General features: G+C 36.7%; 1 protein-coding gene across 3 annotated transcripts in view; it reads right to left on the bottom strand.

The window, feature by feature from the left end:
- mast3a (microtubule associated serine/threonine kinase 3a) overlaps window positions 1-13,734 on the bottom strand; it is a 50,434-nt gene that overhangs the window by 29,687 nt on the left and 7,013 nt on the right. For all 3 annotated transcript variants that reach the window (XM_056475737.1, XM_056475753.1, XM_056475746.1), the window contains exons 5-8: window positions 11,281-11,435; window positions 8,243-8,318; window positions 7,850-8,059; window positions 1,148-1,249 (exon numbers count right to left, since the gene is read on the bottom strand). In XM_056475737.1, coding sequence (XP_056331712.1) covers window positions 1,148-1,249; window positions 7,850-8,059; window positions 8,243-8,318; window positions 11,281-11,435 — 543 coding nt within the window. The remainder of the gene's footprint in view (window positions 1-1,147; window positions 1,250-7,849; window positions 8,060-8,242; window positions 8,319-11,280; window positions 11,436-13,734) is intronic.

The raw sequence follows: 13,734 nt of genomic DNA, 5'->3' as shown, positions 1-13,734 counted from the left end.
GGCAGTTTCACTTAAAAGTTATGAACATTTCATTCATGCCTCGTGACAAACTGGGGTATTAGACGCAAATAAGGAGTATGGACTGGTGAGTGTGTTATGAAATTTAATAACGCAAGCCAAATGGAAAGAAAAAAACTTCAGTGTTTCGCGATGTGTGTGTGTTTGTCCGGTCTTTTACTGACAGCCGATCAAGTGTGTGGATCTTGTCGGAAAATATAGTGAAAAGTCCTACATGACGGTAATAATTTGATTGCAGTGTTTACTTCAATAATGCCACTAATATATGCATACTCCACATGTCTTAATTCAATTTCTGTTTAGTTCAGTTGTGACTTTAGTCAGATTAAGGTAAATCAAAAATCGCTGTTTGGAGCTTATGTAGGCCTAAAGTTCAAAATTCATGTTAACCAATTATCATAGTAGAACAGTTTCTCAAGCAGTTTGTGGTGCATTTTGGAAACAGGAGATGAGCCCCTGGTCTAATGCACCACCTGGCTTGAGAAACCCATTCTCAAAGATTTATTATTTGGGTCGCACACATATTCTGAATGCCTTCAGCAGAATTCAAATGAGGCATTTTAATCTAGATTAATTCCGAGATTAATCTAGATTAATGAAATTAATTTATGCCCACCTATAATATTAATATTAATATATATATATATATATATATATATATATATATATATATATATATATATATATATATATATATATATATATATATATATATATATATATATATATATATATATATATAAATCTAAAACAAGATAATTTTTCTTAACACATTGGCAGAATATTTTGCTTGTTTTAGGGAAATAATTCACTCAATTTGGGCACATTATTTCTCAAAACAAGACAATATTTGTTATTGTCTAGAAAATGCCTCTTGATTTAAGAATTTGTAGATATTTGGACTAAAAACAAGACAAAACCTCTAGGTAAGAAATGCCTTTTTTGCAGTGTAACTAACTTTCTGACTTTCTTTCTTTAATACATTCATTCATTTATACCTTTTTACTTTCTACCTCTGATAAATTATGACACAAATAAAAAATGATGAGACAAAACAAAAACATGAAATGTCAATTGTAAATAAATGTGAAACATATACTTTTAAAAACAGTGTTAATCATCATTTTACCAGACATTCCAGTAGTCTTGCTGGCCTGGAAATAATGATGAGAATCTTCTTCACGAGTTTGGCAATAACAGTCACTTCCTCACTCTCAGAGCGCTCATATGCCTGTGGGTAAAAGAAAAACCATTCAGGGCCAATGCAAATAAACTTTACGAGCTCGAAAACAAAACAACCTAGATTTTTGCATGAAGATCGGTGGACGCAAGCACAAGGGAGGAAAAAAAATGTGTTTTTAAATGCTAAAAGTTACAGAAAAAAGTGACCCAATTCAGAGTGTGGGGACAGAGATAAGCAATCATGAAATAAGAGCATAAAAACCCCTTAAGCTTCTAATGACATTAAAGAAAAAAGGCATAGTTCACCCAAAAATGAATTTCTGTCATTATGAATTTAACGCTGTATCATTCTAAACCCATATGACAGCACTTCTACTGTGATATGCAAAATAAAAATGCTACCCTTTTCCACTAAACATTTAAAAACGACAACCTCATTTGCATAAATAAAGAAATGAAGGAAACAATGCCAAAAACAACCATTAGCAACCATCTTAGAAATGAATTTGTTGCACCACGACTTGTTTCCTCTTGCTTCATTTGATCAGCCCCTTTCCTTCGTTTGCTATTCATGACTTCATAGGCATGAAGCAAAAACTCCTTGGGGAGACAAAACAGTCTCTCACTTGCCCTAATTAACCATCTCTGCCTTCACAGTGTTGACACGACTGCCAGGCCACACAGACTACTAGCGTGCTCTCTTCAGTATCCTTCCAGGCAAAAGCTGCACATGACAGCAGGAGTTTGGTATGAGGAATGAAAGCTGCCAGTTTACTTCAAAACTAACAGAGGACAACATGTGCCCGTTTAGATATAACATGCTGAAGTTTGTCTTTACCAATGAAAATGCCACAATGCTCCTGTATAGAGGCATGCTGGATGTCATTTTCAGAAAATATAAAGCATGACACAATAAGGCTTAATAAAAGAATAAGACAGGGCTTTTGGGGTGGTATGTCAAGAGACATGAGGCTCTCAGTCATATATATATTTTTTAATGCCATGTCAGCAACCAAGGCTATTTTCATGGCAGGAACAATTCAATAATAAATATACAGTTAAAAATCAACAAATGAATGAATACATAAATTAAAGAAGATTTTTAGCGCTAACATCAGGGTTTCTGCAGGTTTCACCAAGTAGAACTTTAGACTAGGACCATTATGTATGAAAATTTATCTACAAGGATTTTTTTTTCCCAAATATCCCAGTTAGAAAAGATTTTCAATTGCCCCGTTGTCTTTTTACAATGTAATACACTTAATAATTCAATGATAAAAATCATTTTGTTTGAATATTTTTTATTAAATTTAAAATATATACATTTACGAATGCTATAACTCTTACCAAGAATAGAACAAACCATAGCTGACAATTACTTCAGTCTACAATAATAATAATAATAATAATAATATATATAGGTCAGTATCCTCAGCAGTAAATAAATAGAGAACTTTTAAGCAAATGTTACTGTAAGGAAAGTAACTAAATGCTATTTTTAAATTAAAAGTTTTATCGAGATGGATTGTTGGAGATTGTATGGGCGGGTGTTAATGGCCGGATTGGGTAGCGATACGTGATCAAAAGAAAATTAAGACCTGTTTAAAAAGATTTAAGACCTACAACAACATTTGAGTAGATTTAAGACTTAAGGCCTAAAATTTACCTTTTGACATGCAAGACATTTTTAGACTTTCTAAGACCACGCGAATACCCTGTAATATATGAAAAAAATTAGATTTTTTCTGGTGTCACTGTGCTAAGAATGTAAGAGAGTTCTTTTCATTAAAAAAGTCTTCTGGAATCATTAAAAGCAGGACAGTCCAGTAAAATGTGTTTTACTGAGTAAGGAATTGTGCAGTACATTGAGTAGCATTGAGTAGGGTCTTTATCTTAGCAAAAAACAATGGGTTATTCTTGTATGTCCAATACGACATCTGGTAAAATCACTTGATCAAATCTAGTCTTAAAATGTCTTAGATTTCAAGTTGTTATGAGGCTCTCGGTCATGCTTATATAAAAGGAGACAGGCTGTTGCAGTATTAAAGGGATTGATTACCCAAAAACCATGAATAAATTCTGCAATAAATAAATAAATTCTTGTGCAAGCAAATAATTTTTCCTACTATGGAAGTCAATAGCTACAGGTCTACAGCATAGAGCTGCACGATTCTGGCTAAAATGAGAATCACAATTTTTTTTGCTTAAAATCAAGATCACGATTTTCTGACGATTCTGTAGATGTAAAATAAAGGTTAGTATGAGTAGCCTATTATTATTATTGCTCAAATATATTTAACAAAAACATTAATATTATGCCAGAAACAGAAACTCTTAAAAGTTTTGAAACCCCTCGAGTAGGTATGTAACGATTCAACGATTTTTTTCAGTCTTTTTTATTTAAGAAATGAACAAGTGATCTTTTATTATTTCTCAAATGCTGCACATTTCTCAATAAAACAGATTGTCAAATAAATTTAAATAGCAATTTTTTAAACAATCCCCCAACTCCTTACTTTGTTTAATATGAATAAAGTAGCTTTAATTAATACAAACGAAGACTTTGTGCTGTACTGTAAGTGCCACCACAAAAAACATATGCCAGAGTAACTGGTGGTTCATTCCGCTGTGGCGAGTGGCGACCCCTGATATTCAGGGACAAAGCCAAAGGATAGTGAGTGGGATACAAGTTCAGCATAAACCATACCTGCCAACATTTGTCCCTGAAAATCCGGGAGACCAGGGGGGTTAGGTTCGGGGGTGAGGTGTCTGAATAACACTGTTAAGAACCGGGTACTGTGGTGTCAGCAACTGTACTATAAAGCGTGTTTCAGGCACCCATTGTGATCGGCTCCTATACCAATGTTGGCAACCTGGGAGTTTCACAGACCGTACCAAAATGCTGAGGGTCGGGTGCCGGTGGTTGTGATGGAGATGGGAGTTAAGGGAATTTTCCGAGAGAAATAATAAAACGGGAGGGTGGCGGGAGATGGTTCTGAAATCTAGAAGACTCCTGGGAAAAACAGCAGTGTTGGCAGGTATGGCCTATACACCATCTCTGGCAAGAGGGGGCATTTCTACACATTTACAATGTCCGGCACTGATGAAAAAACTACATCGATGACAATAAACAAAGACCGAAAATTGTTTGTCATACTGCCAGTGAGATGACAGGCCAGATAATTGGTTCCCGTGGCTGGCACTCCTGTGGTTTGAATAAAGATAGAACTTCTTCAATATCTACATGTACACTCGTCACCACATTAAACTATTTATACAACCTGATCACCACATATTGCGCATGTTACGCGAGTTTGCCATAAACACAATGATCCCTGCAGTTCAAAAATCGTTATTTGCCTGACATGCCAACCAATCTAAATCCTCTCATATCTCAATCGATTTCAACAATATGAATCATTACATCCCTACACTCAAGGGTGAGTTTAAATCAACATTTTGTGTTACCTTTCTCTTTAAGGCCCAAAGCAAAATAGAAATTGCTGTATAAAAAATAGCTAGATGAATAAACATGATGTGACCTGACTAGATAGCAGAGCTCATGCAAATCGTTGCTGTTTTAAAACACATCTTGAATGGCTGTTACTCACCACTGTTCTTCTAGTCATGTTTATCAAGCTACTGAAAGGAAAGTGTGCAATACATATTTACATATTTAAATGCCACTGTCAGTAGTGTGGGTGGTATCGGGACATTTGTTAACTGTATTGACCTTATTCTTTCACATTACAGCAGGAGCAGCCATTCAAACCCAATTATCTGTTTCCATACTCATTCACTTCCACTGATTTCCCATGAAACAAAATAAAAATTTTTAGATGTTAGGATCAGTATTGTTAGTTTTTAAGATATCTATACGCTAATGTTCTCTAAAACAGTGACAATTCACGTTTAGAAATTGATAAACATGTACAGTTTGTAGTTTGAGACTGCCGCCTAAAAATAGTTTTAAATAGTTTTATTCACGTCACTTCAAACTAGTTTCTCATTAGATCATAACCAATCAAATGCTCTCTAGTATCTTACGAGCCCCGCCCCCTTCAAGACACTTCTCACTTGATGCGCTTGAGCTCAACCACTCTAACTGGCAGAGCGGTGATAAAACAAAACACTATTGGCTGTTGTCCCACCCTCTCTTAGTGTTTCAGTTGAGAAAGTCAAACATCAAATAAAAACGCACATTTCAAAGCATTTCACCGCACCTTTTACTGTAAAATACAGCTTATTATTCTGCTTTATGTTACAAACTGTTTTTTTTTTTATAATATTATTTTTATGTAGAGTCATAAACATGCTTGTTTGTAGAGCCCTGAAGGCAAATGAAGCAGAAGTCCTAAAACTATTGCAAAAGAGCTTACTACTGCATTGCAAAATAAGGTGAATACAGCTGCTTAGTTATTTTGAAACTTTCCTTTATCCCCTAAATAAAAAGAAAAGCATAGACATTTGCCGTGAGTACATCAGGGTACTTACAGGGCAAAAGGGTTTCAAATACCTTTTTAATGGTGCGCTGTTAAGTGAACGTCACAGCATTAACACACACACAGAGCTGAGACTGGTGTTTAAAAGAGTATGTAAATATGTGCGGCACACTTTCCTCTTAGAAACAAAACAAACAACAAAACAGACATTGGTGACAGCAGAAAGCATCTAGTAATAGCAACAAGCATATGTTAACAGCACAATTCAGCTCTTCCGTCAAGTTACATGCATATGAAAACAAAGACCTGAAAACTTATAGTAAACTACTTATGTTTCTTCCAAATGACAATAGTCTTCTATGATATTTAGAGGAAATGTTCTCTGTTCTTTATAGTATCAAACAAATATTAAGCTTTTAGTTAAAGCACACCTAATGAATCCAGAAAACTGATTTCAAGTGGTCATGTGTACACATTCTTTGAAGAAAGCAGGTGAAAAAAAACACTTCCTGGTCAAAAGACTAGTCTTGGCAAGGTAGTGATGTAAGCATAGTCAACAACTGAAAGGCAAGGTAAACAGGCGGGGCAATAACAATGAATATTTGTGCCAGAATCAAAGATCTGGGCAGCTTAAATGTTAACCTGTTCCCGTGGTGCATTACATAGTTAATATTGATCGAACACTGATGAACTTTTTGAACAAAATACTGACATCGCCTATGGCCGGACAACTTTATTAGGTGTATTGATCAATAATGAACACACAATTAAAGAAGAAATGCTATTACACCCCACCCAAAATGCCCATGCGGGACTTCCTCTGTTTGAGAATCACGACTGAGAGCAATACGTACCCTATACTGACACCGAAGAGAAACTGTTGAATATGCAGTAAAGCATTCTTTTTCCTTTGTAGCGTTGATAATATTCGGATTGAACCACTGAAGGTATACAGCCTGTTTTGAGGATACTTTTTGCAATTGTTCTGGACTTTAAAGTCTGAAGACAGAGTCAGGATCTAAAAGAGCTCTCAGATTTCACCTAAAATATCTTAATCTTGGTTGGGAACGACATGAGGATGAGTAATTAATAATAACAATTTTCATTTTTTGGGTGAATTAACCCTTTAAGAAATTTTATTGCATTGCAGTTGTAGGCTTGTCATGATAAAGATTTTTGTTGTACGATATATTGCACCAAAATGTTGCGATGAACAGTATTATTGTCATTTTAAGACCGTTTTATTCCCCTTATCATGTAATGCCAGAATGACAATAAAATATCACCACAACACAAGTACACTCTTCCAAAAAACATTAATATAGTATATAACTATAGTCATTTTAACAACTGAATAATTAGGCAAATGAGTGTGTATGGGTGTTTCACAGTGATGGGTTGCAGTTGGAAGGGCATCCACTTCGTAAAACATGTGCTGGATAAGTTGGCGGTTCAGTCTGCTATGACGACCCCAGAATAATAAAGAGACTTAGCCAAAAAGAAAATGAATGAATGAATGAATGAATGCATAATTAGGCATTGGAATCTGAATGTAAAAACACATTTCCTAAGCAATTAACAATAAATGTTGAGAAAAAGGTGCAAGAGGCTGCAATATCTGCTACCAGATCTAGTTTCAGATATCAGGCATCCCCATGAAATGATACTATCGTGATTTATAGTAAATACTAGTGTTTTTTTTTACCCATACTGACACTGACATCTCTAATAGAGATAATGCACAATCATCTAAAAATGTTGCTAGAATAGTTTTTATATATGGGCGATATATATGCATCAGCAAAAATGAATGAGGTCATGTGCATGTGCTGTGCGATAAGTCCATATATTGATTAGTGTGACAGGCCTATGCAGTTGACTACTTTTATATGCAATTTACCCTACTCTAGACAAAATAAAATCCGTACTTAATATGGATATTTTTGGTTTATTGTTGGTTTAGCAATATCTAATTGAGACATATGCTACCTTTTGCTAGTTTGGGGTCAGTAAAATAATTTTTTTTTTATGTTTTTGAAAAGTGGAATAAATTCTTGTCTTTTTTCCTTCTATAGAAGTCAGAGGCTGCATCTTTTTATAGTATTTTTGTGACATTTATATTCCTGTGCAAAACATTTTTTAATGCACCAACATAATAAATAACACATTTTTAAAATTAATCACAGTTGCACAATAGGTTTTTGTACCTCATGGAGAAAATTTTCTAATTTCTCCTGAAGCTCCATGAAGTAGCTGGACGTGATGAGGCCCTTTCTGGACTTCTCAAGGCAGTCTCGGACGAGCTCGACCAGCTGGTGTTGAATGAAGCCCAGCACTCCATCAGCGAGAGGAGGAGCGCTGTCTGGAGAATAGTCTGCAATCACTGCCAGCAAACGCCCCTCCATCTGAGCCGTAGCCTGGAAGAGTGATAAAAAAAAAACTGAGACGTTGAAGGTGACAATTGTCATTTGTTTTGTTTGGACCAACCAGGGCTCCAATTTTCCTACAGCCTCAATTTAAACAAAGTAAACAGCATGTGATGACATGACGTGGCATCCGTGTCTGTGGTGGAAAAAATGTAAATGTCTGAACTTAATTACCTTTGGAAACCGTTCTTTGTAAACGTGATTCATCATCACGATTTCATTATCAAAGGAGCCACATGTCCGCCCAGGGCTAAAAAAAAAAAAAAAAAAAGATACGTCAGTTAAATTGCATTGGTGTTCATGCACATTTACTTTCAGAATTACGTACAAACAAATGAAATTCTGTCATTAATTCCTCATCCTGATTTCATTTTAAACCATGCATTACTGACTTTCCTCTGCAGAGCAAAAAAAAGAATTGTGAAGGTCTTTCTTCTTTTCTCTTGCATTTAAAATGTCTGAGCCAGAAAAGAATAAAGTTCCTTGTGTGATTAATGTCGTCACTGTTAACTAAAATTGAAATGACACCAAACCAAATAAAATAAAATATATTTTTGAAACTCTCACAAAACCCCCAAACACATTTTTGAGATTTTAAAATGTAGGCTACACATTGCTTAAAACAGTAATATATAACTCATAACTTTTTATTAGGAAATGGAAATTGGTATTTTTTGCATTTTTATAGGAAATTTAAAGTTTTTTGGTTTGAAAAGCAACGTTGAAGCAATGTCACGTAATAGAAGACCGTTGCGTTCTTTTAAAAGTGGTAATTGGCTGCCAGGACTAAACAGTATGAAGTAACGTCAACGTTTCTGAGCATTTCTCCACATGCATTCATGAGAAAGAGCTGGTTTAACCCAATCACATAGCATGTGTTGCTATATGTCATAGCAAATGCTATACACCAGACGTAGCATGTGTGAATAAATCCCGTTATTCAATTGGAAATAGATGTGTGAATATTTTCAGTCAACTCCTTTTTAAGTTTCCTTCATTTGCGCATCAAATTCACTTTACAATAGATGCGGATTCACGTCATGGGCAGGGCTTCTGTCTGCCTGGTGACTCTAGCTTCGTTGCTAAATGGCTAACATGGATTTTATTGAGATAGTAGCTGTGCTTTCTGTGCTTTAGGAAGATTGAAAAACAGTCTAGATTCACTCAACGCTGTGTCTGAGTTGGGTCGATAGATGATGACATCATCCATCGCCGATAGACATCATGATGCTGAGCCGGCATCGCAATCCTCCACCCCGCCCCCTTCGCAGCAACAACCCGCACAAATAAAAGTACACACATAGGCCCCGTTTACACTAATACGTCTTAGTTTTAAACGGCATTTTAGAATGAAAATGATCCACAAACTCTCATGTGCTGCAGCATCTGAGCTCCAGCAGTCCCCCCAGAGAGCAGTGCACGTCGGACAGTTTATCAACCATGTACCGCTGGATCGCGTCACTTTATAGTTGTTAAACGTGATATTTAATTAATCTTGTCTCTATCTAACGACTCTTCTGTCTTTTGAATCTATCAGGTACCGTGTCACCGCGTCAGTACACTGCTTTAATCATTCGCTTTCATGCTTGTACTTAGTAATTTTAGCGAAAACCTCAGATACTGTTGGTTGGTTCCTGTTGGTTGTGCACCATTTTCACCAACAAAGTTTGTTGACGCCATTATAACGATACAGATAACTCTGCCTATTTATGCCAGAGTCCCGCGATTGGCAGGTGGTAATTTGTGTGTAACTTTATTTAATCTTTATGTAATATTTATTTATTTATGATTTGGTTATGGATAAAACAAAGACCATGTGGGTCAGGTTGAAACAGTAGGCTACAACTAATTAATTCGTAATGAATTAATTATTCATAAATAATTAATTCACTGCCGCCTACAACGACGATGGCATCGTCCATCACGATGTTTCACTTTAGACATCGTATGATGCCAAATTGGCTGAGCCTGGTCAGTATCTGGATGGTAAACCACATGGGTAAACTAGACTGCTGTTGGAAGTGGTGTTAGTAAGGCCAGCAGGGGGCATTTGCCCCAGTAAAGTAAAGGAGTCCTAATGCCCCAGTAAAGTAAAGGGGACACTATACTGTCAGTGGGCGCCGTCTTTCGAATGAGATGTTAAATCGAGGTCCTGACTCTCTGTGGTCATTAAAAATCCCATAGCACTTTTTGTAAAGAGTAGGTGTGTAACCCTGGAGTCCTAGCCAAATTCCCTGAATCTACCCTTATCCATCATGGCCTCCCTATCATCCCCATCCACCGAATTGGCATCTCCACTTGACATCTATCACTGCATCTCCACTCCCCTATAGCTAGTGTGTGGTGAGCACACTGGTGTTGTTATACTTTGGCTGCCGTTGCATCCTCCAAGTGGATGCTGCACACTGGTGGTGGTGTGGAGAGATCCTACTCATGATTGTGAAGCACTTTGGGTGTATGGCCATACACGATAAATGCGCTATATAAATACACACGTTACATTACATTACAAGAGCAAGCTCATGTTTGGTTAACGCAGTGCGAATTTCCGCTGAAGTTCAGATTTTCCAACTCGAGCAATGTCTCTGTCGCACTGCAAGATGTCTATTCACGTCTTTGCATTGACTTAACATGTAAATCACTTGCACTTTGCGCTTAACCCACGATTGGTGTGAAAGCACCATTAGGGAAAGTGGAGAGTATTGACAGGAAATCATGAGGAGCAGAGAGAGAAACGAAAAAAATTGGCAGGGAATCGAACTCGGGTCACAAAACTCATATAAGTTTAAAACAAGTAGAGGATGAGTAAATTATGTCAGTTTTTATTTTTGCATGAATTATACCTTAAAACTATAGTAGTGAGCTATCATATCACCATACTTTTCAAGTTCCTTACAGGTTAAGACAAACTTGCCAGAGTGATTAATCACTCTAACTGCATAAACCAACAAATCTGCCCAAATCTGTCCACACTGAGCGGATTGTCAAGCATTAGCTAATTAAAATACGCTGTTTGCAAACTTTTGCCCACAGCTTTGCGAGAGTGAGTAATGCCTTGGCATGTACAGGCCAAACTAATCCTTCATCCTTATTCAATTGGCATCAAGAAACTCTGAAGTTACAAATGTACAGCAAACATTCACCAGCTAACTGCTTTCTCTCTATAGGAAAATGCTGCATTTGACATATTAGCTGAATGAGCAAGCAGAAACCTCAGACTGCGAGAGCGAGGACGGAACCGAGAGGGCTGTCCATCCTCATCTGCCACACTCTCTGTGCTCCTGAAATGCTTGAAGAGGCGATTGAGGTCATCTGGGGTGGGCTGAGAGGGCAGCTGGTGCAGGAGCTCCTGTGAGGAGGAGGAAGACTAGAGCAGAAGAAAGAGAGAGAGAAACAAAGCAAGATTCAGATGTTTAGGATGTGCTTCGTTCTATCAGATCAGATAAGGGAGACAACCTGCTGTTGTAAATGTCTCATTTGTCCACCTTTGACAGATTTATACAATTCTTTAAGTGCAAGGTCTATGGGCGGGTGTGTGTATACTATAGACTTTCTTGATCTTTTGAACCAATACTGCGAAATACGTTTGTGCAATTTATACATGAACACAAAAGAAAAGCAGCTTCAGTTTCTGCACTGATACTTGAAAATCTATGTCAAACACCGCAAGCTCACATTAGTTAGGACTGGTAAGAGAAAATATTACATTTTCACCTTCAAACCAGACTTACAATTTAGTCTTGTGAGCCCATTTCCAGTAATGTTTATGAATTAATTAAGAAAGCAGCGAGAAAAGTCCAGGACACAGCAAACCGACGTCAAAGAGTTAGTGGTGCTTGGTTCCATCTGGACCAAAATGTTGCACGTACCAAACAGAAAACTAAAACAAGGAAGTAGATTCTGGGCCTGTGTGAGAGGATGTATTTTCCATATCTGCAGGTGGAAGTGTCTGTATTGTCTTTCCACAAAGAGAAACCGGAGCTAGTTCTGCACACATACAAACCATAAATAAAGCAGCATTTAAGAAATCGGACAAAATAAAAGCCAGATTCTTTGAGTTCCCTCTTGACTTGCGTCATTTGCTTAGTTTCGCCACTTTAGTTTTTGGTTTGAACAGCTAATCAGAGTGTTCACTGCTGCCACAATATATATAACGAACTAGAAGGGTCCAGCTTTAAATAATATTCAGAAGGTCATGATTGGCACTGAATAAAATGCTTTGTATAGTTTATTTTACATTCTTCAGGTGATACAAAATATAGACGTTTCGGCACAATGCCTTCCTCAGTGTGTCCAGTTTTAAATAGGAACATTTAAAATGATCACAGAAGAATTCTCTCGTGCAAATATGTCTGAGAATCTGATATTCCATATCATTTGCAAATATTAATTTATTGCAAATATTTAAAGTCTGTGTGAACCAAAAGTGGCTGAGACTTATTTTAACATGTTAATGTACTACCAACTGAAACAAAAATATTGAGTAGGAACTTTCTTTTTGCGCATCATTCTCGCATAGCAAACTAATAGTAATAGGGCCAAGGTTAAAAATATTATGGCTGAATTAGATTTTAGATTCTACGCCCAAAACCGACCCCTGCCACTATCTTCAGGCCGGAATCAAGCATGATCGTCAGCGTCCGCATGATGTAGGCTTATAGTTATAATAATATTTATCTAATATATTTATAATGATATTTATACATCAAACTAGTGTGCAACTTAAACATAACTGATACAAAAAAACTTAATTTGGTTTTGTAGTTCGAAGCCAAACAAATATTTGTTGCATTTTTTAATCATTTAAGTTCATTTGACTGACTAAATAAAAATCTGTGGATCTTATTGATGTATTTATTGGGTAAAATCGCTACTTTTTACTGTCATTCAATGCTTTTATGGTCATTATCAATGCACTGTCTTCAATTGAGCAAGAGCAGTGGCAAAAATAGACCAATCACCGAAATGATCACAACACTGCTGCTTCAGCTCTGCTCATGCTCCACACTGACGCGCTGCTTCTGCATGCGGTATAAAACTGTAATCTGTGAACATGGACGCTGAAAATAACATGCACTGCTTGTGCATGCAATTTGATTTTTTTTTTTTTTGGGGGGCCAGATCTAAGCTCTAGGTTAAAGTCGTCAAACTGACATAAAGAGAGGACCACTCCTCTAAACACAGAAGCAAATGGCCAGACTTTAAAGATTACCAAAAATCTTTAAGCTTTTAAGTCGCACAGATTTATTGTTCACCTAAATAATAATAAGGTGCGCTTGTACAGACATGTTACACAGACTTTAAAGAATGTGACAAAATCAAAACCAGGTCCTTTGTCTTCCCTCTTGTCTTGACGAGACATTCGCTTAGTTTTGTCACTTCAGTTTTTGGTCTCAGAGTGTTTGACGCTGCCCAGTGGACGACTGTCAGCTTGGAGTGTCCGAGCCAAGTGTCTTTTGTAACTGTTTAAATGCAATCAGCTGTGAGAGTATCTACGCCACAAAAGCAATCTGATTGAATGTATTTTCCACAAGCTCCAGAAGTGGTCAAAAGTGTACAAGCTTACAACCCTTATTCATATAAATCCATATAACGCTGTCCACTACTGATCAGATTCACAAAAATACATCTTAAAAAAAAGACTTCATAAAGACTTGTGCCTACTG

The sequence above is a fragment of the Danio aesculapii genome, chromosome 2 (genome assembly GCF_903798145.1).
Source record: "Danio aesculapii chromosome 2, fDanAes4.1, whole genome shotgun sequence".
Classification (NCBI taxonomy): Eukaryota; Metazoa; Chordata; class Actinopteri; order Cypriniformes; family Danionidae; genus Danio; species Danio aesculapii.
This window is presented reverse-complemented; position numbering and strand designations above follow the sequence as displayed.